This window comes from Aulonocara sp. 'chitande type north' Nkhata Bay, linkage group LG3 (assembly GCF_057382095.1).
Source record: "Aulonocara sp. 'chitande type north' Nkhata Bay isolate Kocher_YH1m ecotype deep benthic linkage group LG3, A_spYH_male_GT1.1, whole genome shotgun sequence".
Lineage (NCBI taxonomy): Eukaryota > Metazoa > Chordata > Actinopteri > Cichliformes > Cichlidae > Aulonocara > Aulonocara sp. 'chitande type north' Nkhata Bay.
In genome coordinates this window covers 35654030-35677966 of record NC_141346.1, presented here as the reverse complement: position 1 = coordinate 35677966, position 23937 = coordinate 35654030, and the positions used below count along the sequence as shown (strand labels likewise).

The following is a 23937-nucleotide window of genomic DNA, read 5'->3' as shown; positions in this document are numbered from 1 at the left end:
CACAAGAGACCAAGGAAGACCAACAGAGGGGCAGCTGTGCCACTGTCCCGGAAAGAGCTGAGGAGAGTCCCAGATGAGGGCTCACTCAGCAGCCGCGGAGCAGAAGCCAGGGGGAGTTGCAGTGACGCGCCCGTGAGCTCCGCCGGCAGCCAGCTGCGCCTGAGTGACCGAGCCCCAGGCCGAGAGGCCCGAGCGAGCCCCAGGCTCCAGGCCCCGACAAGCGGCCGCCAAGGAGTGAGCCGGTGTGTACCTATGACCAACAACTAAACTATAGCCTGATGGTGTAAAGACAAAAACATTATATGGTATCATAAATGTATGAAGCAAAAATTAGGCCCAATTACTCAGGATACTGAAGAATATGAATCTTGGTCTGTAACTTAAAGCTGGGTCTAAAGACGCAGCACCATGATAGTCCCTGATCTCCTGCTATGTCACGTTTTCTGTGCAGCCTTAGTCAGCCTAAGAAGTGTGATTTCACCAGAACTGCTGTAATAAGTGAAGAGAAACACAAGGAAACTATGTTAAACTTAAGAAAGGCAAGTCTACACAGCAGGACACACAGTGTGGGAGCCAGGTTACTATAGTTCAATTTATATTTGCTGTTAAACTTATTTTGGGTAATTAGTAATTTAATAAGTAAATTCATGTTTATAGTGAAACTAAAATTATTTTGTGTTTTGGCTTGGTAAAGTAAAACTTTGAATATGTTCACTTTAAAGGCTAGGTTTATACTTTAAATCTATGCATCATGGATTTATGCAACTAAGTGCACACGGTGCTGAGGGGGTGGGGACATAGCAGAGGCAAGACGCTGCAGAGCCACACGGTTTTTCTACCGTAGTTTGTTTGTTGTTGAGGGTAACTTAAACCTCATTACGCCTGTAAGACAATTTACATGCTCTGAATTATATTTCTGTTTGTATATTTTCATATCGGAGTCCCGTGGAAGGTTTTTCCTCTTCAAATGAACATACACGAGTGAAGGATGGGGAAACACACAGTACCCCACAGAAACAATTTGCTTGGAAGTTCTATTTTTATAAACGAAAAGAAAAATTGCTGACAGGACTACTAAAAAGAGGAACGATGCTGCCCAGTCTATGAGTTCTGTTCAGGATGAGGAATAATGAAACTATATCCACAGACAAAACATGTTTAAGTGGACAGATTACAAACTGTACAGAGCTTCATCTGTAGACAAAATCAAAAAAGGACAAGTTTTTATTGCTGTCAGGTTTAAAAAGTCCAAAAGGAATCAATACTAAGAAAACTGACTTATGAACACACAAGTGTTGTAATGATCCAGGGAACACTAGAATACACACAGCTAAGTATCTGGGTAACAAGAGCAAATACACAACAGAGGCAGAAAACTGAAAAAGCGACGGAAGACTGAGACAATAACTACAAGAGGATATGAGGCGAGTAGAAACAGGTGGGGAACACAGTGGGAACAAGTAGAATTATTACAAGTTTACAAATATTATTATTACAAGTAGATGAGATGGCGGTACGGCAACAGCACGCAGCGACCACTCTGTGCTGTTTTTGTGTTTTTTCTATCGCCTTTTTATCGTGACCTCTGAGCCACATGGACACCACAACGAGAATAATCGGTGTTCGGGTTTACCAATGGCATAGGTAACACTAATGTGCGTGTTTCGAATACTCCCAGATCAAAAAAGGCATGTCACCCAAATTTGACACCAAAGAGCTCAATGATTTGGACCAGTAGGTTCGGCTACGTACAGGAGAGGCGAACTGAATGAGACTCAGACAACCGCGAGTTTTGAAAAGTTACCGGAGTTGTATTTTTCTTTTCATTTAGAAACAACAGAACATTATGATAAACATTCAAAACATTTACAAATGAAATTATTCCCTTTCGGTACCAGTACTCTCTTAATGATACCTTTTGGCAAAATCACAGTAATCACTCGATGAGAAAGAAATCTTACCTGGGTGCACCCTTTCTAGAAGTACAGTTCACATCCAACAATGAACCACAATTTCGATCATCAGCATATAAATGTTAACACTTACTTGCATTTTCACAGATTTCGTTACAATTAGCAACAGTTAATCAGCTGGAGGGTTATTTCCAACCGCTCACACTCACTTTTGTTCACATTTATGGAATGTACAGAGTCCGTGAACCCAAGTCCTTATAACAACCCACCCGCGAGTCCAGAGGGATGTATGTGAAGAAGGGGGACTACTAGTACAAAATGGCGTGGTGTGTTTCTGTTTTGTTACATCTGGCCTACCACACTCTGATGTGCAGGACAGAACAAAGTCAATTGGTCCTTCAACGGGGTTGGCTCGCTATCAATTTCAGGATCCGTTGGAATGCACCAGGAAGATACAAACCAAAGAAACAAAAAACAAAACCAAACAACAAAAAAAACCTGACCTGTCAAGGACAGTGTCATGGGACATATTAAGTTCCTCATAAAATCACAATTCACACATTCGCTTCAACTACTGGGTTTCAGTAAATTGAACAGTTTCCTACAGAACATTCCTAAACAATTATCATTAAACACTGGAACATTTTACTTGCAAGGCATTCATGAAACACAGATAAATAATGAACAAGTAAAATACTTTGCTCACAGATCTCAGAATTAGAAAGACGGAGCAGCGCGAGATGGCGCACGACCGATGAAATGGCGTCGTCTCTAACTCCCGACCTTTCTCGACTAAGCAATGTAAAAAGAACCAGCTAATTACTCGTCTTAGCAATATACAAACAATAAAATAGTTTTAGTAAACGGTGAGTGCTAACTCTCCGCCTATATTACTCTTTTTCATACCTTGTCTCAATAATTCGCCGTGTCTCGTTTCCTTACTAGCTTGCTCATGGAAGGTTCGCGAGCGAAAAAGAGAGAAGAGAAAAATCTGTGTCCTCCTAGGCAGGGGCGGCAGGCGGAGCCTGTACCATGTTTCAGCAGCTCATTGGCCTAGAGTAACACGTGTCTAAACCAGAACAGTTAACTCCTTAACTGCTGCACCTATAGTTTATTCATTATAAATGAAGTGTGCTGCTTAGATTAATGATTCTTTTCTCATTCTGGCATATTTTATCTAAGCCATACTCAAATGTGGGTTACACCCTCTCCACGTGATGGTATGCACGTCCCTGTGCATCTAAATGGCTAGACTGCATAAAGCTTGAAATGGCTTCGTTTAGGCTATTAAATACTGCATTAACAACAGTAAAATACCTTAGGTGTAAGGGGTTACCTAAGGTAGAATACTGCAACCTTTCTGGTGCTTGACATGACCTTTGAGATCGACGAAGAACGTCATGTTCTTCCTGAGAGCTGTTCTGTGAACCAAGCGAACTAGGCTGCTCAGTTATGACTCCTTCTTGGTCATTAGGACGCTCTAGCATCGTCTCATCCACATTGGGCAGGACTTGCTTGCTAGGTTGCTGGGTTCTCTCCACAGGATCTTCAACTTGAATGTTGGTCTCCAGCAAGCTAGGCTCAGGTAAGTCCACATGTTCGGGTAAGTTTTCAGTTGCAGTTTCAGGTAAGTTCACAACTTCCGTTTCCTCAATTTCCTCTGATTGTCTGTCACGTCCGATGGGATTGTCACATTCGGTGGGATTGTCACGTTTGGCTTCATCATAAGCTGGAAACTGTCTTTGCACACTTTCAGTGCGGGGCACAACGAGAGTTGGCTTGACAGAGCTGGTAATGGAGATTGGTATCCAGGTAGGTACTGGTAAATACTCGGAGTCGAGGTCGTCGTCGTCTTCCTGAACAACAGTTTGCCTTCTGTTCCGCCGAGCTTGGGGCTTTTTGGGACTGTTTTCAGTTGACTCCGTGACCGGTATGAAGCTACAAGGAAGGAGCAGGTCTCTGTGCAATGTTCGGACTGGTCTTTCTTTCGCTTCCGGTTCAACCGTATAGACTGGTAGTTCGCCTGCTCTTTTCAGAACTACGTACACATCATCTTCCCATCTGTCTGCCAACTTATGCTTTCCCCTCAGTTTAACATTACGCACGAGAACCCTGTCACCCACGTTCAGAGTTGAGTCAACCACTTGCTTGTCAAAGCGGGTTTTATTGCGCTCAGCATTCTTTTGTGCGTTTGAGGTTGCGATCTTAAAACTCTCCTCCAACCTATGTTTTAGATCACTGATGTACTGGGAGTGCGACTTCTTCTGGGCATTCACAGGCAACCCAAATACTAGATCAATGGGAAGCCTTGGTTGTCTCCCAAACATCAGCACATAAGCGAATAGCCCGTCACATCATTCTTGGTACAATTATATGCATTTACTAGAGGTTTTACATACTCTTTCCAATGCAACTTCTCATTGTCATTCAAGGTGCCAAGCATTTGGAGAAGTGTTCTGTTGAACCTCTCAACTGGATTGGCTCTGGGGTGGTACGGCGTTGTGTGTATCTTTTTCATGCCAATAATTGCGCAGAGTTCTTTTATTGTCTTCGATTCGAAATCGGGGCCTTGATCACTTAAAAGTCTCTCTGGGACACCATAATGAACAATGAAGTTCTCCCAGAGGGCCTTTGCAACAGTGCGCGCTCGTTGGTTTGGTGTAGGGACAGCTACTGCGAACTTAGTGAAGTGATCAGTCATAACTAATACATCCTTAGTGTTAGACTGATCTGGCTCAATAGATAGATAATCTATACAGACCAGTTCAAGGGGCCTGCTTGTCTTGATGTTCATGAGGGGAGCTGCCCTCTCTGGCCTACACTTCCGGCGAACACACCGTTCACACGTGTTGATCATTTTTTCAACTGACGTCTTCATTTTTGGCCAGTAAAACAGAGTTCTGACCAGGTCAATAGTGCGGTCAGTTCCTAGGTGGCCCATGTTACTGTGGAGGTGTTGGAAGACTACTGGCCTCAACTCCTCAGGTAACACGAGTTGAAAGGAGATGTCTGGACTGGTTTGCCTCTTTCGGTAAAGAACTCCATTCTGCAGTTCAAGACGACTGAGCTCATGCAGTAACAAGGGAAGCTCAGGTAGTTCTGCTCTAAGACTGGGAGGTGGGGTCTGACCAGTTTCTAACAGAGTGACTATAGCATCGAGAGCTGGGTCTAGCCTCTGTTTCTGTCTGAGCTCATCCTCTGCCATAGGCGGGGGAAGAGGAGAACCATTCAACAGCTCTTCTGCAAAGCTATCAGGGACAGCTGTAGCATGTAAGGCTAAGGACTCAACTAAAGCCAAACCTGGGCAAGTGAATGACTCTGAATCCAGGCCTGCTGAATTAACTGAATGCCTTTCGCAGATGGCCTGTACAACCTCCCTAGAAACCATTTCTTTGTCATCGCCACTGAGGTGAGTGAGGGCGAATTGCCGGATCCTTTCACTTTCCTTCTGTGAGACAGGATCATCACCTGGGCTACCATGGGGACGACGAGACAGTGCATCCGCGTCTACGTTTTGTTTACCAGCCCTGTACTGGAGTTGGAATGAAAAAGTAGACAAGGCTGAGAGCCAACGGTAACTCGTTGCATCCAGCTTCGCTGATGTTAGGATGTACGTTAACGGATTACTGTCCGTCACTACTGTGAATTCCGTACCATACAGGTAGTCGGAGAACTTTTCGATGACAGCCCACTTAAGAGCCAAGAACTCCAGCTTGTGGGCTGGATATCTCATCTCACTTCTTGAAAGTCCTCTGCTAGCAAAGGCTATGGCCCTCAACTGTCCATCCTGGAGTTGGTACAGAACGGCACCAAGGCCAATGGTACTAGCATCCGTGTGGAGGATATATGGGAGTCTGGGGTCGGCAAAACCCAACACTGGGGCTGAGGTTGGCCTACCAATGACTTGTTCAAAAGCCTCTTGACACTTTTGAGTCCACCTGTCACCAAATAGCTCTTTCGGGCTATGGTACATGGAGCTTTGTTGCTTCGTGGGTCTTTTCTTTCCTTTTCTCAATGGTGGGTAACCAGTGGTTAACTCATTCAACGGCCTTACAATATTAGAAAAACCCTGGATGAATCACCGGTAGTACCCAGCAAAGCCCAAAAATGACCTTAACTCTTTAAGGTTGGTGGGAACGGGCCAACTCGTGAGGGCTTTGATCTTCTCTGCATCAGTCTCGACTCCACGCTCTGACACCACGTGGCCGAGATACTTACCAGAGGTTTGGAAAAATTTACACTTCTCGGGTGCTAATTTTAACCCAAACTCTTTCAACCGCAACAGGACCTTCTTCAGGCATTGCTCGTGTTCTTCAAGAGATGATGAAAAGATGATGAGATCATCAATAAAGACAAGGACTTCCTTAAGATTCATCGGACCAATACACCGCTCCATGAGCCTTTGAAAAGTGGAGGGTGCATTGGTGATCCCTTGGGGCATCCTATTGAATTCCCAAAATCCTAAGGGACACACGAAGGCTGTTTTCTGTTTGTCTGACTCTGACATTTCAATCTGATAATATCCCGACTTGAGATCCAGGACCGAGAACCATTTTGACCCTGCTAGAGCGGAAAAAGCTTCTTCCAGATTCGGGAGTGCATATGCGGCTTTGATGGTTTGGAGGTTTAACCTCCGGTAGTCAATGCACAAGCGAACTGAACCATCTTTCTTTTTGACTACTACGATTGGGGAAGCGAATGGTGATTCAGATTCCCGTATCACTCCCGCGTTGAGCAGTTCCTGCAGGTGCTTCCTCATGGCCTCCACATCGTGCGGATGTATTGGTCGGGGTCTGGACTTGAATGGGGTTTCATCACTAAGCTTGATGTGATGTTGCACCTTCTCTGTGTGTCCAAAATCCAATGCATGCTGCGAAAATACTTCAGGCATTGAATTTAGCAACTTTGTGACACGATTTCTCCATTCATCAGGTAAGTCATTTCCAAAGTCGAAACTGATTTCTTCAGGTTGAGAAGAATTTCCTGAGTGGTCTGAAGAGTTTGACATCTTCTCTGTCTGTTCTTTACATATGACTCTGGTCACGGCATTAATGTCGGCTAGCACACGGCCTGACGGGACAACAATGTCGTGGTCGGTTTCATTTTTCACTACAACCGGCAGTTTACAAGGCTGCTTGGCTGGCAGGTTGACAAGACCAGTTAACACAAGCAAACCACTGGGCAAGGGAAAATCTGATGACGATTCGACAACTGCACATTTCTCATTAATGGAGTTGGGAATATACACCGAAGCTTCTAAAACTGCCGTCTGCCCTGCCGCCACCACGGCTTGCTTTTTACCCGTTAACTTTGCACACCCAAGGCTGCAATTGCTAGCGGATTTTCGACGTACTCCAAGGATTTTGAGGAGCGCTCTGAAACCATGGGGGACGGGCTGAAAGTTCGCACTGGACTCATGGAAGTCCGCATAAAGGGCATCTAAGGTATTTGTACCTATCAAGATCTGTTCTCGCGCCTCGGCTCGCAGAGGGGGGATAACTAATGCTAGGGTATTAACACTAATATCCGAACCCACAAAGTTCTTGGGAAAGGTGATTGAGAGTTCTACATAACCTAGATAAGGGACGGATTGGCCGTTTGCACACTCTACGTCCAGGAGATCGCCCAACGGGTTTATAGGCAAGTCTGAGAGATGCTTCTCATAAAAACTCTGAGGCACGGTTGTCACTTGTGACCCTGTATCAAGAAGACAGTTCATTTCTCTGCCAGCGATGTTGACAGTAGCAGAAGTTTTGGTTCCGACCAAACCCTTTGGAAGGTGTATAGACGGCGCTTTTGACTGAACTTCCTTTGAAAAAGCACATTGTGGCTTGGGACGAGAATTGTCTCCGGCAGCCCCCACTTGTCCCACACTGGAGGCTGGGATTAGTTTAAAGGCGGCTCATCACTGGCCCTAGTTGATGCTTCCCAACTAGATTGCCTTTCTCTCAGCTGTTTTCTCTTCGTGGCCACTAAGGATGGATTTAGTTCGTTTTCACATGATGAGGCAATATGACCGTCCTCACCACAGTGAAAGCAGTACCAAGGACGTGGCTTTGCATTGGCTTTTGCAAAGTTCTGTGTGGTCGAAGCCTTCCTTTTCGTGGGGTAAACTTCAACTTTGGCATTAACTGTGTGGCACTTTGACTTTGAGTGCTTGGGCTGATTTTGCTTTTGGCTTTCTATTTTCCAACTGTTAAGTTGTGCACTCAAATCAGCAATTTGTTTCTTTAACACATCGAGGTCAGACTCACAGCTACTTGCTGTTTGTACATTTGACATGGCCCGGTGCTTTGGATTGCTAGGGCCAGGTTTGCTCTGACCAAGATGTTGTCTCATACGACGGACTTTTGAGGCTTGCTTGTCCTCTTCCGTGCGTAGAAGCAAGAGTAGCTCAGAGAACGAAGGTGGGCTCTCTTTTCTTTGTCCTAGCTGGAGGTCACTGATGAGACTGTCCTCCCAACAGCCACGAATAAATTGCTTTAACAATTGCTTGTCAAAATTTGACATATTGACACCTCCTCGTCACATTGCTTTGGTCAAACAGACATGTAACCTTTGCAAATAGGCTGATGGTCTTTCTCCTTCATTCTGTAGTGTGTTCATGAATCGCGCATAGAGCTCATCGCCATGTTCGACGGCTCCAAACGCAGAATCGAGTACTCTCAGGTACTCAGAGGGTCTAGCATTTGGACCTAAATGCTTAGTGACGTCTGTGGCAGGCGACAGGAGACTGTCAAGTATCCTCTGTGTGCAGTTCAAGTCAGAAACGACTGGATCACTCATGAGGACTTCAACACTTGTGCGCCAGGCGTCGCAATCAGCTTCACTGTTAGGGCGGGGAATGCGCCCAGAGAAAGCTCTAATCCTACTCGGCATGGGCGAGTGTGAAGAAACTTCACTACTGCGCACCACATGTTCAACTACCACCCGCCAGACATTGGGCGGGTTAAGCTCAAGTGTGGGATGGAACTGGGTCGGTGAGTCAAGATCGATCAGGTTTTGATTTAAGATTGGAATCGAATCCGTAGACTGTGAGAAATCGGCAGCAGGTTGACTGGGGGAATGATCACCCTGTGCATGCCTCTGTCAACAGTGGGAGAAACTGTAGGCTGAGAGGATAGAGGGGGCGCGTTTAAGTTAGCTAGCCCCTCTTTGAGCATGTTTTCTAGCGAGTGGCCACTAAGATTGGCCATTTCAGACAGTTGTCTCATGTATGCTCTGGTGACATTCCTTGCATTTGCTGCATACACCACAGTTAAACTCCTAATCTCAAACGTGACTTCAGGCTGAGCAAACCTTTGGATAGTCTGCGGCAAAAGGGGATTCAAAGTATCCATTGTGCTGGCATGATTGAATTCAGCTATCATCTGCCTGTGAAATTCAGAATGCGGATCATCTATACGGATGTGGCGGTTAACTGAACCGTGTTTCCCCAGGTAAATAGCTACTTCGTCATCGAGGTCGCTGTTAGTAAGCCCTTTTATGATTACTGCGTTAGGGATTTTAATTGCCTCTTTAAGTACTACGTCCATTTTGTCAAACTAGGTTTTGATTGTTTCTTATCGTTGTAATACTTAATAAGATGAGTCTCATGCAGTTTCACAATAACTCCTGGCTGCTGGCTCGCCAACTGTGCGCCAACTCGCCACTGTTGTGCTCATTACAGCAGTGTACATCCCACCCAGCGCTAATACTAAGGAGGCGCTCTGCGAGCTGATCAGTGAGCTCCCGAACTCACACTCCGATGGACTGTTTATTATCGCCGGAGATTTCAATCACGCAAAATCTCAAGTCAGTCCTCCCAAAATTCCATCAACACGTTGACTTTGCCACGGGGGGCAAAACATGCTGGATTTTGTTTACACAAACATTCCCAGTGTGCAGAGAGCGAAGCCCCGCCGCCACCTCAGACACTCAGACCACTGGTCTATTATGCTAATTCCGGCATACAGACCACTCATCAGACACTCCAAACTGGTTCTGAGACAGGTGGGAACTTGGCCTACTTGAGCTCTCTCTGCTCTCCAGGACTGTTTTGAGCACACTGACTGGAACATGTTCAGGGAGGCTACAACAAATGGCGACTGGACCAACTTGGAGGAGTACACATCATCTGTGACTAGCTACATCAGGAAGTGCATCGATGATGTCACTTACTCCAGGGACATTGTAATACAGACCAACCAGAAAGCGTGGATGACTGCAGAAGTGCGTGACCTGCTAAGGATTCAAGACTCTGCCTTCAGAGCAGGTGACAAGGGGGCCCTGGGAACAGCAAGGGCCAAACTGTCTCAAACCATCAAAGCAGCGAAGCGCGCGCATGGCAGAAAAATCCGCAGCCACTTCCAGGACAGCGGTGACACGCAGCGCATGGTTTGATCCCCAGAATGATGTGCTGGTGAGGAAGTTCAACCCCCATCATAACGACCAGGTTCTCTGTCTGACCTCTGCTGATGTGAGGAAAATTCTTTGCAGAGTTAACCCACATATCCAGATAAAATTCTAAGCTGCCTTGTATGAAGGCATGTATGTATTTATGTTGAAGATGCCTCGTTCTGTTTTCTCTGAGGCTGCTGTGCCCTTTGGAGCAAAAATGAATATAAAGTTTACAGCATATCTTGTCACTGGAAATTGTTTGCACTGTTTATATATTTATATTATTTACTGTAGGTATTGGTGAAAAAAGCTTTATGTTGTGAAAAACTGAAATCTGGAAATTAGAATTGTTGTGCCTTATTTTGTTGATCTTTTTACATATATTCCTTTTGAAAATGGTCAAATTTGTATATTTATTTATTTCTGTTTGTCTGATAGCATTTATTTATAAAATAAATCGGACATTTGAAACAGTTACTCGCTACTTGAGTAGTCTTTTCGCCAAGTACTTTTTTACTCTTACTTGAGTAACTTTTTTGACAACTACTTTTCACTTTTACTTGAGTAATAATATTTTAAAGTAATGCTACTCTTACTTGAGTACAATTTTTGGATATTCGACCCACCTCTGATACGATGAGGAAGTATACTCAAAAACAAACTACTGATAATCAGTTATAATATTTAAATCCCCGCTAAGATGGATCAATTACAAAAAACCTATAGATACAAGAGTAAATTTTCCCAACATGGCTGAAAATACTATTTAACGTGCAGCTTTAGATGACAAACTCATTATACACATAAAACAAAATCTCTACAAACTCTAAAAGACAAAATGCAGCAACACAATCAGGGAAACACACAGCAGCAGGCCTCTCTTCATCCCTGTTTAGCACAGGTGAAAAACACATAAATAGGTGTTATAATGGATAAAAGTCAGATTCAATTACTATTTTTCCCTTTAAAAGTAATCAAAAGCACTTTGGGGACATTTAGCTCTAAGAACTAACACTTAGTAAAGCAACACCAAACTTAAACTTATAAGTTAGTACAGGGAGAGGACCTACAGTGAATGTGCCTTACCAGTGTGGAGATCATGCAACTCTGGCTGGGAACCTCCACATATGCAACATGTTTGCTAGCGGTGTCCCACTGACTAATGCCCCCGACAACATTGACATGTGGAACCTTATTATTACAAAAATTCAATTTAAATAATAAAAAATAAAATCTATGCAATGAAGTTTTGTGAAAGTTCACTGTGACTCAAACATTATTACACAGTATATTATAGCTGCAGCTACATACTACATATATACATATAAATATATAAATAACATTATGATTTATGATTTGCTTCAAGATATGTTCTCTAACTGCACCTATAGAGGAAGCTAATGTCTTCCTTCTCATTCTCTCCGTCACTACCCAGAGCTTGTGACCACACAAGGGTAGGAAGATAAATCAACCTGCCAACAGACAGCTTCACTTTCACACTCAGCTCTCACTTAACTACACCACACTGGTCCTGCATCCATATCACTGCATATGTCACACAGTATCATCCAATCCACCTGCCAATGTCCCACTCCACTCTTGCCACAAGATCCTTAAAATCCTGTGCTTTGGGCCAGAACTCATCCCTAAACCACAGTTATGACTTCAACAATTATCCAGTGTCAATCACGGCTCAGAGTTGGAGGTGCTGATTCTCATTCCCTCCTCTTCACACTCAGCAGCAAATCGCCTCAATACGAGCTGGAGTCCACCATCTTATGAAGTAAAGGGTGCAGGAAGCACAACTGTGTTTCACCAATAACTGTATGTTATCAGATTGCCATGGTAACTCTGCCTTACTGAACTGCTTGCTTCCTCTTATTGCTTCCTTTATTTGACTTACACCGTTAATTCTGTAAAACCACATTCAAGTCTATAAACAGCTGCTTTGTTTGCAGCTGTGCTCTGCTATCTAAAAATTTAGCCATGGAAATGAGTAACTAAGTGTGTAAGTGTGCTTTTTAGTTACTAAGTGAAGCTAAAAGGCACTGTCGTTATTTATTAATACAGCAGTTACAACTACTTCTAAGAAAACAGAGAGGAGCTGAGAAAGGGGGCAGGACTTCATCTGGTCTCACGGTCACTTCTGGTTAAGGACACATTTCTATTTTAACTAGTGCACGCTTACTTTCTGTGAGTAAATTTATAACTAATCTAAGATGTCACCACAGTGGAAAGATATGTTAAAGGAATCTGCATTAGTTCAATGAAATAAAAATAAAATTACTGTCAGTTCTTGATTTCACTGCTGTGTGAGAAAGTGTGTGGATTACCAACATCTGCTGTGAACATTTGCTGTCGGTAAGGATGACATCTCTGTTTATCAGCTGGTATGGGGGCTCACCTCAAATCTATTTAATGTATATTTGAAGCAATGTAATGATTTTGTGCATCAATATTTAGTGTATCGTCATCTCCTTGTAAAGGAGCAGCAGCAAACTCAATGACTACAGCTGTGACAGGAAGGGAATGGTAAAAGTTTATTGTCTTGGTTGTGTTTAATCAGTCGTCTTCATTTATGCATCTACTGCAGTTTAAAACGATCTGAATGATGTATACATGTAGTGTTTATGAGGGTAATTATTACTGGTGATAAAGCTCACAATAATCAAATCAAGCATACAAGCAGCAGACAAAGGCAACAAAATATCCGTCGCTGTTACTTTAATATCTAATGCTTGATAGATACTTGTTAGCAATCTGAATCTGAACAATGTTTCTCGTTGTGTTTCTGGGCTGTAAAATGAACTAAAGTACTTCACAGTTAAAGCTTGTCTTTGACTTGTGTTTTGGGCACTCAGTCAAGCTATTATTGTTTAGTTTCAGTATATATATATATTTTTATAGCTATTCTGATAAAAATCTGCCTGATATGTTTCTGCAGGAGAGTATAAATGTATCACATGATGTGGTGGTCAGACTATGTTAAGTTGTTATTTCTGTGTAAAAGGAAGGAAGCAGAGAGAAGAAGTATTAAAAAGTCATTGTTTCCTTCACAGCTCTTTGGTATCTGCTGTGCTGCTGCTTCACTCTCTCTCTTTACAGAAAGTTGTAGAAGTTTTCAGACGTGTCACTGCTGGATGGGAGGATGGGAGCCACTTTGCTCTGTGAGCTGGGCCTATTCTGTGAGTACATCACTGACTTCTATTGTTTGATTCATACTGATCCATAAACATGTTTTAGTAAGAAGAACAGAGCATCAGTCATTTGTACCATTTCAGGTCATGTGATCAGAGGACTCTCATGTTTGTTACCAACATGGTTGTTTGTAGACTGGATTAGATTTTAGTGCACTGACTCAGATCAGAGTGGAGCTGGTTTAGTTTATCTAAGAAAGGTTTGTTTCTCCATCAGTGATATTTTGATGCTTTTGACATCGTAATATAAAATGTAACCAATCATGGTTACATTTTATTAAACACATAAAGGCAGTAATTAAAGCCAGTGCTAGATTTAAAAATAGGCCTTTTAATGCAGACTAACAGAAATTTGCTTCCTTAGTCCAGGTAATCCTACTCCTGACTAAATGAAACTTGCTTCCTAAAGGAAGATTAGAGCTCATCCAGCCATAAATGGAGATTTAAAAAAAAACTCCCAGTAGGCAGGTTTAAATGTAGAAGACACATAAATTAGTTAAAATATGTCAATGTTGATCAACAAATATCACCTTCTAGACAAATTCTTATTGACAGAAGTGACTCACTGCAATTTGTCAATGGCATTAATTTTTCAGATTTTTTTCACCATGTTTGTTTGTAGACTGGATTAGATTTCAGTGCACTGACTCAGATCATAGCAGACATTGAAAATCTCCAAGTGTTTTAAGGAGCTTGGTAAGAAAGCGACTGGACTTTAAACCCTAGTGGGATTGTTCCTTAAGAAGGTCATTAACTGACTATTGATCATGTGCCTCAAGAAATGAGACACATCATTACCAACAGCTTTTTATTTATGTTTCATTTTGGTGTCTTTAGTTTGATAATATCTGAAGTTTCTGTCTTTATTGTAGTGCTCTGTACGCTCCTCTGCAGTGGACACGCTCAAGGTGACTGAACAGTTTTCCTTTTTCAATTTCTTCCTTTTTATTTAATAAAGATTATTCTCAACCTGTATGACTCTAATGCAGATCCTATTTGTGTTTCTTTTTATTGATTTATCACTGTATTTTCATTTTGTGTGAATATAAATAAAGTGTTATCAATCAATGTCTTGCCTTGAGCATTAAATAAGTGTTTCAGATTGTCTGTTGTCTGATTGTCTGTTTGTGTTGGATTCTAGCTGCTGTGCTAACTATTGAACCCAAATCATCCAGTTATTTCATTGGAGAGTTTGTTACCTTCAAGTGTGACATGAATGAAGGAAGAGACACTGACTGGTATTATGCAATCAACAAGGATGGTCGAGACTTTGTCCGCTACAGTGAATACAAAGTCTACACATTAGAAATGAGATCTACAGATCGCAGTGGTAAATACCAGTGCTATGGCAGCTCAAAGTGGTCAGATTATACAAAGAACAGTAATACTGTCTCTGTAACTGTATTAGGTAAGTCCTCAGTGATTAATAATGTGATGACTCCAGTTAAAATACTCATCTGAATTATAAAAAAATATATGTGTTTAATAAATGTTTCATTGAAACTATTTTATTTCCAATGTATTGAAACTTTAAACTTTAACCAAGATCCTTGCATTTTACCTAACTTTGTTGACAGTACACACTACAACCAAAATACTCAGACAATATATTTTTTGTCATTACAACATGTGCATGTTTTAATGTATAACAAGAATAACTGTGGATGAAATTTAATTTAAATAATGAAAAAAAAGAAACATCAAAGCTCCACATAATTTAAGGTGACGATGTTTCTGTTATCTAAATGTGAAACCAGGCAGATCCCTCTGAACCCATCAGTGTGTTTCCTTCAACAGTGAACTGCATTAGTTTACATTCAGTGTGACTTCTTCAGGCCAAAGAATGGACAAACATTTGTACTGTGCTTATTTAGAGATCTACAACCTGAATTACCCGACTAACCTCAAAATTGTAGCTCTCTTACTATGTCAGAAAAAATTAAAATGATCTTAAACTGTATTTAAAAAATAAATTTAATTAGGATTAGCATTCAACTTTATTGTCATTACACATTTATAAATACAGGTTAAGGAAATACAGTTTGCATCTGATCAGAGTGCAAGAGTAGTAAGTGCTAAAAAATGGGAGCAATTATATACAGATAAGGGTAGTATAAATCAATGGTGGGATAGTTATGAACAGATTATGTACAGAGAGAGCAGATGTACAGATGATCTATATAGTATACAGATGTTCTATATTGCTATACAGACGGGCAGAAATACAGATGTACTATGAACAAATATAAAGCTTTGCTAAATATATACAGATGTGCTACATATGGTAAACAGATCTACAGAGTGCTATGAATATATTCACAGTGGAAGCGTAGCGCTCTGAATAGACTATAATAGTGAACAGTGTACGCACTATACCAGAGACTATACTGATTCAGTGTCCTAAACTATAGCAGTAACCAATGTAAGCATATGGTGAATGTTGAGAATGAATGACAGTCATGATCATGGTCATTAGGAGGGATAAGTGGGTGTGGATGGAAAGGTTCAGCAGGGGACTGAGTTCAGTAAGCTGACAGCTGTGGGGAAGAAGCTGTTCATAAACCTGCTGGTTTTAGTCTGTAGGGTCCTGTAGCGTCAGCTGAAGGGGAGGAGCTGGAAGAGTTTATTGGCAGGATGAGAGGAGTCCCTGAGAATGATGCGTGCTCGGCAAAGACATCTCTTCTTGGAAGTTGGAATTTAAATCAAATGAAAGCATATTTTAAAATGTTGTTCAATGGCTTTGTGTTTTCTTTTTGTCTTTTTGATAACAGCATATATACCCAGGGCCACACTGACAGCAGGAACAACAATCATACCAGCAGGGGGCAGTGTGACTCTGACCTGCTCTGTGCAGAGCTCTGATGGATGGAAATATGAGTGGTTCAGACGAACCCAAACAACCTATGAAGGTAAAATCAGAGATCAACAAAACAGAGATATCAGAGTATCTGAAGGAGGAATCTACAGCTGCATAGGAACAAGAGGAAACCCAGTTTACTACACTTATGAAAGTGATGATGTCACCATTGAGAAAACCAGTGAGTTCAGTAATTTAGTTTGAAATATACATTCACTCATGATTATCAAACATACAATGTGAAGTTTTCTGTGTTGATTTCATGTTTCTGTTTGTATCTCAACTGTTAATATGTGTAAACAGTTTCCAATAAAGTTGTTGTAAAACAACAACCCAACTGGCCTCAGATATTCAGAGGTGAGACGATCACTCTGACATGTGAGGTGCAGGAAGGAGGTGAAACCACTGAGTGGTGGTATGAATGGAGAGGACCCAGGACACCCCCACAGTGGACACACAATAATGATGTGACATTCAGAGTTTCTGAGTCCAGCAGTGGAGACTACATGTGTAAGAGTCGACGCAGAGATGACTCATATTCTTCAACAGAGTGGAGTGAAGCCTTCACATTGTCAGCATCAAGTAAGTCATGTTTGTTGTGTGATCTCCATTTGACAAATGTCATAATGGTCAGCACAGGATGAATTCAATGGTCTACAAAGCATGTTACATTGTTAGTCAGACAAAGAGCTGCAGCTGATAGTAGCCTCATTGTAGACAGTTTGTCACCACTTTGTGTCATGAACTTTCAGCTGGTATAGAGACGCCAATGCTGACCTGCTGCTCCATCACCTGAGGACAATAATGACAGAAAAACAAAAACAGAAAAAAACTGACAAGGTGGAAAAATTTATTATTACAAACAAACACTGAGGTGATGTCTGTGGAAATACAAAGTGGACTAAATGTGTGGGCTGAAGATGTAGCATATTAGCGATATTAAATTAGCCAACATTTAGAGATAGTAAGATTAATGTTTTTTCTTTAATTACTAGTTTTCTTTGTGATTACAAGAAGTAATGCAATATTTTCCTGGTTCAGTTTCATTACTGGGGTGAGGCATCCTAGAGAGAGAGTGATTTGGTTGCATCAATCAACATTTTTAGTGACTGGTTTGTTTTGCCAGCTGAGGTGAACTGTGTGAAAAATGTTCTTCTTTCTTTTTTTGTCATGAAATTGATGCTTTCAAACACTTTATTTAAGAACTTTGCATGAACAGTGGTGGATAAATTAATGCATTTTGTTGTATTAATGGAACAAACAGTGATGTGGAAGTTTTTGATATTAGTGTGTATGTGTTCAACAGGAGGTTTATAGAGACAGAGATATGTTGGTATGTTTCTTCTGATCATGTACGAAGAAGACTATTCCCTAATCAAAGCAAACTTATGATGAAAAAATATGCTAAACAAATGAAAATGCTTTATGAAAGTCTGAAATTAGAAGAAATCTCATAAATAAGTTCTGTGTCTTCTGTTGTGGTAATAAGAAGGAATCACACAGAATAAGCACAAGTATTATTTTATAAATCCAAAGAAGAATCACAATGAAACAGAAAAAAAATAAACACTAAAAGAATAAAATGCATTATAGGCATCTGTAAGATTACTCATACCATTTCAGTTTAGTCTATGTGTTGTTGGAAACTGGAGAGGAGGTTTACAAGAGGTAACATCAATGGAGACAACATCAGGGCCGTGTGATCCCTCATGTGGGGTATATATTCATATTTTCTTTGTGTCTTTGTTTAAACTCAACAGCAGATCAACCAAAGGCCCAAATAACTTCTGATATGAGAGACATCCCAGCAGGGGGCAGTTTGACCCTGACCTGCTCTGTGAAGTCATCATCATCATCATCTGGATGGAAATACTACTGGTACAGAGATGAGAACTCCTCTGAACCTCTGAACACACAAGATGCAGTTTTCCACTCAAATGGACAAATCAGTGTCTCACAGGAAGGACTCTACAGGTGCAGAGGAGGAAGAGGAAACCCAGTTTACTACACAGAGGACAGCCAGTCAGTCAGGATTGATCGCAGGGGTGAGTTTTTTTCTTCTTCTAGAAACACAAAATGTGAAAAGTTAATGATCTGACATTTACACCTTTAGTGGATGTATGAATAGAAAACGACCAAACTTCCAACAAAAATGAATTCAGGAAGTTAAATATGCTTTTAAAACCCGATGATGCAGAATACAACTGTGAGGGGAGAGTGCACACCAGGGTTCAACAGATTAGCGTGAATACTTGAGTTTGTCAGTATTCATTATGTTTTTATACAATACTTAGAATAGATGAAGATGTGAATCTACTTCTATGCTCACTCATCATCTACTGTATAATTATAATAATAATTATCATTACTGAAAAATTCACAGTGTCTGCAAACAAACGTAAATGTTCTTCTGAGCTTAAACATATTAGCACAGAGCTTTAAAGTATAAATACAAATTGATAAAATAGCGATATATACTTTTGTCTCTGTAAAGCTGACATTATGTATTTGAATTAGAAAACTATTCACAGAATTTATCACCACTTGCATGAATCAAAATATGCTGCTGGTTTAAAGACCTTTGTTCATAAAGGAATGATAAACAGGTGATGTGAAATTCAAAAGGTTTTTTTTAAATCACTATTCAGGTAAATAGTCACCACAGAGAAATATGATAGTAAAACAAATAGAATATTTTCAGTTATTATTAGGAATAGTGATATTGTAAATAATACTATATTTTAAAATGTTCCCATGTGAATTATGTTAATAATCTGTTTAAATGCATCTAATTAAAGCCTGGTATTATTACAGCAGCACCTGAAAGCTCTTCATTTCTCACTCCTTTGATCGTTGGACTCGTTTGTGGAGTTTTACTGATTCTTCTTCTTCTTCTGCTTTTGTGTCGCTTCAAACAGTCAAAGGGTGAGACCATTAACCATCTGATATTAAACTGAATATGATGTAAATAATAAAAATCACAGATGTATCCTGAACGCTCAATGTAAAATTTTGCACCACAACAGGTTACAATAAAAAATGTAATTGTCTTTTCTTACAGATTCCTTCTTTGTCAGGTTGGTTCAAATCTCCCCTCTCCTGTACTAGAACTACATCCTGTGTTTCTTATTAAATCTATTGGTTTACTACGTTTGTTTTTTTTGTTGTTTTTTTTGTTCCACCAGGACTCGGAGCACAAATCAGAGCTCTGCAATGAACCACATGATCAAGGATGAAGCTCAACACAGTCAAGATAACTCTACTGTCCAAGGTCAGCCTGATCCATGACAAGTTTTGTTGTTGTTGTTGTTGTATTTATTAATTTATTTACTGACGATTTTTAAACTCCAGGTCCAATATATCTGTTTCTAGTTTGCTGATTTAGAAGATAATCAAACCCATACATAAGAAATTCAATTTTTAACCTAACATTGGCTTGTTTTTGTAGGTGATGCTTGTGTTTATGAATCAATCAAAGACCATGATGACACACAAAATGGTAAAGTAGATACAGTAGCATTGACATATGAAGACTATGTGATTATTTATGTTTAAACATTGAAGTTTTAGAAATCAGCTGCACACAGATAAGAAAACAAAGAGGTTGGACACTTGGTCCTTCCAGTGTAACACAGGGTCAGTTCAACTTTAAGATCAGTCTGTCCTACAAAACGTAAACCACTGTGAATCTGTTTTATGAATCCATCTCATTCCTCCTGACTAATTGTTTTCTAGTTTCACTTTTTGCTGGTGTTCCTGTCACTACTAACAGTATGAGACAACAACCAGTAATCAACCTCATGTCTTCATTTTTTAACTCTTTGCTTATATCCTTTTTTTGTTTGGTTGTTTTTACATTTCAGAGATTAATATTTTTTTCTTTATTTTGGTATAATTGTTTTTTAAATGTCAGTATGTTTTGTTTTCATTTTTCTTATGCCAAGTTATGTATTAAACATCATTGTTATTATTGTTATTCTAATATTTTAACCTAGAAGAATCACGTGGAATTAATTTCAGTGCTGTTTCAGATAAGAGATTAGAAGAAACATTTGAGGAGTCTGTTGATTAGAGCACATTATCTTGTTTTAAGAGGACATAAATTGTATGAGTAGTGCAGGAGTATAGAATGGCAAAGATGGAGGAAAAGTGAACGGTGATCCTTTAGGTTTGGATTTGAGCTTAGTGGAAGGGTCATGCTGAGCAGGGTTGAGCTGATGTGACACTGACTTGAGGGTTGACAGGTTTTCATAGAAAAGGTTTTTAAACATGACAGAAACATCTTTAATAGACCTTCAATAGGTTTCTATGATCAGTGTGTTGTTGACTGACAGATATATAAATGTAATGAAAATGAACACACTTAACCTTTTATCCTGATCATCTGTCCGTCCTCTCTCAGATGACAGTGTGCTGTATGCACAGGTCTCCCACGATAGATCTAAAACCAAGAAAGACAACGGTGAGTAAAGTAATATAATATATAACTTTTTTCTTGACTTCATTGACTACACCATTATTTCATCATTTTAAGAGGGTTATAATGATATCAGTTAGATATCATTGGATTATAGGGTCACTGACCTTAATAACCAGGGTGGAGGAAGCTTGAAGTGATCTGACACTGAAATGAGATTTAACAGTAACAGGTTGTCATAAAATCTCGTCTTCAATAGAGCGAAAATCTCCTTCAGTCTGTTCCTGTGATGAGTTACTGTAGGTGTTAACTGACAGAAAATATAAAGGAAATTAAAGCCACTCATTTTTTAATGCTGCTCATCTGTCCATCCTCTTTTAGATGACAGCCTGTTGTACGCACGGGTCTATTACACTAAAGCGAAACCTAAGAGACACAAAGGTAAGTAATGTAATAAAATGAGTACCTTATTTCTTTTGTTTTGGGTTTTACACGTTTTACACACCAAGGAAAACCGTATAAATAAATCAAGTTGTCACTTTGAACAAAGAGGCACTTGCAATGACATTTGACAAATCATTTCTTTATTTGCAGGAAAACCAGCTCCTGCAGCAGCTGATGAAACAGTTTATTCTGAAGTTAAATCACAAACAGCTCTGAGTTACTGTGCAGAAATAAAATAGCTTACATGTTGCTGTAACGATGAACTTAAATACTAAAGTTTTTAAGTTTTTAGGGAGTAAATTTAGTTCTAAATCACCTTTAATGACTGAATTGTGCTGCACCATTTCTTTCAGATTAATAACAAGATCTGCAAAACCAACCGGATCAGTGACAAAACTGAGTTAATTCCATTAGAAGTAAAGAGCTCATTGGAGAAAATGAGATTATGCACTGTTTTGTAAAATAAAATAAAGTCAAACAAACTTTCTTTCATCATAATAGCACCAACTGATGATCTGGCTTTGAGACCAGGATGCTTTTTAGAGTCTTTTTACATTTAGATTGCTCAATAAATAAACAACAAATAAAAAAATAAAAATAAACAACATTTGGAAATGAAAGTCAACAACCTACAGAGGGCTAAATGCAGAGACACATCAAAGTGACAAAATAATGCAGCAGGTTTGTCCATTTTGTCAAATGTTCATTGCATCAACTCAGAATGATACTCAGTTGTCAGTTTGGCCAACGTGTGCTTGTGTGCATGCCTGACAATCTTGGAGCATATGAATAATGAGTCAATGGTGTCCTGGGGATCTCCTCCAAGATCTGGACCAGGGCATCTGAGCTCCTGGAGAGTCTGAGCTGCAGCATGGCAGCTTCAAATGGAGAGAAGCATAATGTCCCAGTTGGATTTTGGTCAGGCGAGTGTGGGGACCAGTCAGTGGTATCAATTCCGTAATCCTCCAGGAACTGCCTGCATACTCTCAACACATGAGGGTGGTCATTATCATACCAGGAGGAACCCAGGACCCACAGCACAATAGGGTCTGACAGTGGGTGGCAGACTCTTGAGCATGCACTGAATTGGCATCCTAGAGGAGTTGGACATCCTGTACAACCTCTGTAGCATCCAGGGATCGTCTCACCCTGCTGTACCTAGTGTTAACTACATTTTCTGCTACTTCATCGAGGATAGACATTTGAGTGATGTGATGCTAAACACTGATTAAAAATAATTCCTTTAATTTTTTTTGAGCAGTGCATGTTTACAGATGTTTCCTGTATTGTTTCTAAAATCATTTGATGTGTATGATAAGCATACATGTTTCTCTTCCCCTGCATGAATTAAGCATCACTTGACATTTTTCTATAAAGTTGCTTTTCTTCTTTTAACAGCTTTAGGAAAAGATCAACTTTAAATTTTATTTTATGGAAGCTGCTTGGAGAGCGGCAATTGTGTTATATGAATATGTGTTTCCTATAAGATATTTAATCTCAAATATTGTTACATCTACAGTCTTGTTTGTTGAAAAACAATTTTTCTTGTTTTCTTGTTTCTGCGCTTCATTGCTCCAGATAGATCTAATTCACACATGGCTGATATCATCCACATATTTTAGTTTCTGTCAGTGTAAGATTTAGTTCTTCCTCCCAGCTGTTACCAGGTGCTTGTTTAAAGCAGACTTTTTATTTTAAGGTGATTATCTTATAAAATAAAGCATTTTGAGGCGGCTATTATTGTGAGTTGTTGTTAAATAAACAAAATTGATTCAAATTGACTTGAACGTTTGTGTTCTAAACACTAAAGTAAGTTAAGTGCTATCAGATCATACATGGCTCAGAGTGGGGAATGTTCATGAACAGCTGTACATGGGAAGAGAAAGACAGAAATAATAATTATATGTACAGTGTGACTACAGGATTTACTCTACTGTTAAAAATAGGAGCCTAGATATTGATCTTCAGAGGTACCAACAAATACACAGATTACTGTCTTGCAACTGCTGATGCCTTGGGTGTTGATGAGGGTACTTGTTCATCAAACACACTCAGTGATACAGTATTTATTTGTTTGTTTATTTGTTCAGTTTTACAACAAATACATCATCTGGTTATTTTATAAAAATAGAAAGATTGTCTCATTCTTGGCTTTAAAAAAGGAGCAGGATTGTGAAAGTGTTTAGACAGCAGATATGATGATTCAAAGGTAATAGATAAAAACACTAATAATTACAGTACATCAATTTAAAATTATAATAATATTCTAATGACGTTTTGACTGTCTCAGCTTAGAAAGAACACCCAATAAGTTATTGCACTCCGTAAGTGAAGTAGACCCGTAGACTTTTGTTTTCAATAACTTTCATAGTGTAAAAGCCCTTTGATTACTTTATCATTTCTTACTGGTCTTCTCAGGAATATCCTGTTCTTTTTGTGCAACTACAACATGCCCAGTGTGAGTCATCTACTCATCCATCCATTTGCTGTAGATTAAAATTTCCATATTCTTCGGTCACAGAGGGGCTTGAACCTCTCAAGGCAGGGTGTAACCTGGAGAGGTCACCAGTCTATCAGAGGGTCAACAGAGTAGGAAAGAGAAAATCACTCACAGCTCCAGGGAATTTCAAATCACTGATTGACCTCACATGCATATGTTTGGACGAAGCAGACGTACTCTGAGAGAACCCACACAGGTATAGAAAGAGCCAATCCAGACTCAAGTGCAGC

General features: G+C 40.1%; 1 protein-coding gene across 1 annotated transcript in view; it reads left to right on the top strand.

Moving 5' to 3' along the window:
- LOC147335378 (Fc receptor-like protein 5) overlaps positions 1 to 22951 on the top strand; it is a 33292-nt gene extending 10341 nt beyond the window's left edge. Inside the window, exons 7-15 of the mRNA XM_086278490.1 lie at positions 16261 to 16527; positions 16650 to 16928; positions 19161 to 19271; positions 19408 to 19423; positions 19541 to 19617; positions 19795 to 19845; positions 20749 to 20808; positions 21145 to 21204; positions 21358 to 22951. Of these exons, the coding sequence (XP_086134616.1) occupies positions 16261 to 16527; positions 16650 to 16928; positions 19161 to 19271; positions 19408 to 19423; positions 19541 to 19617; positions 19795 to 19845; positions 20749 to 20808; positions 21145 to 21204; positions 21358 to 21446 (1010 nt within the window). The 3' untranslated portion in view covers positions 21447 to 22951. The remainder of the gene's footprint in view (positions 1 to 16260; positions 16528 to 16649; positions 16929 to 19160; positions 19272 to 19407; positions 19424 to 19540; positions 19618 to 19794; positions 19846 to 20748; positions 20809 to 21144; positions 21205 to 21357) is intronic.
- The last annotated feature ends 986 nt before the right edge of the window (positions 22952 to 23937 follow it).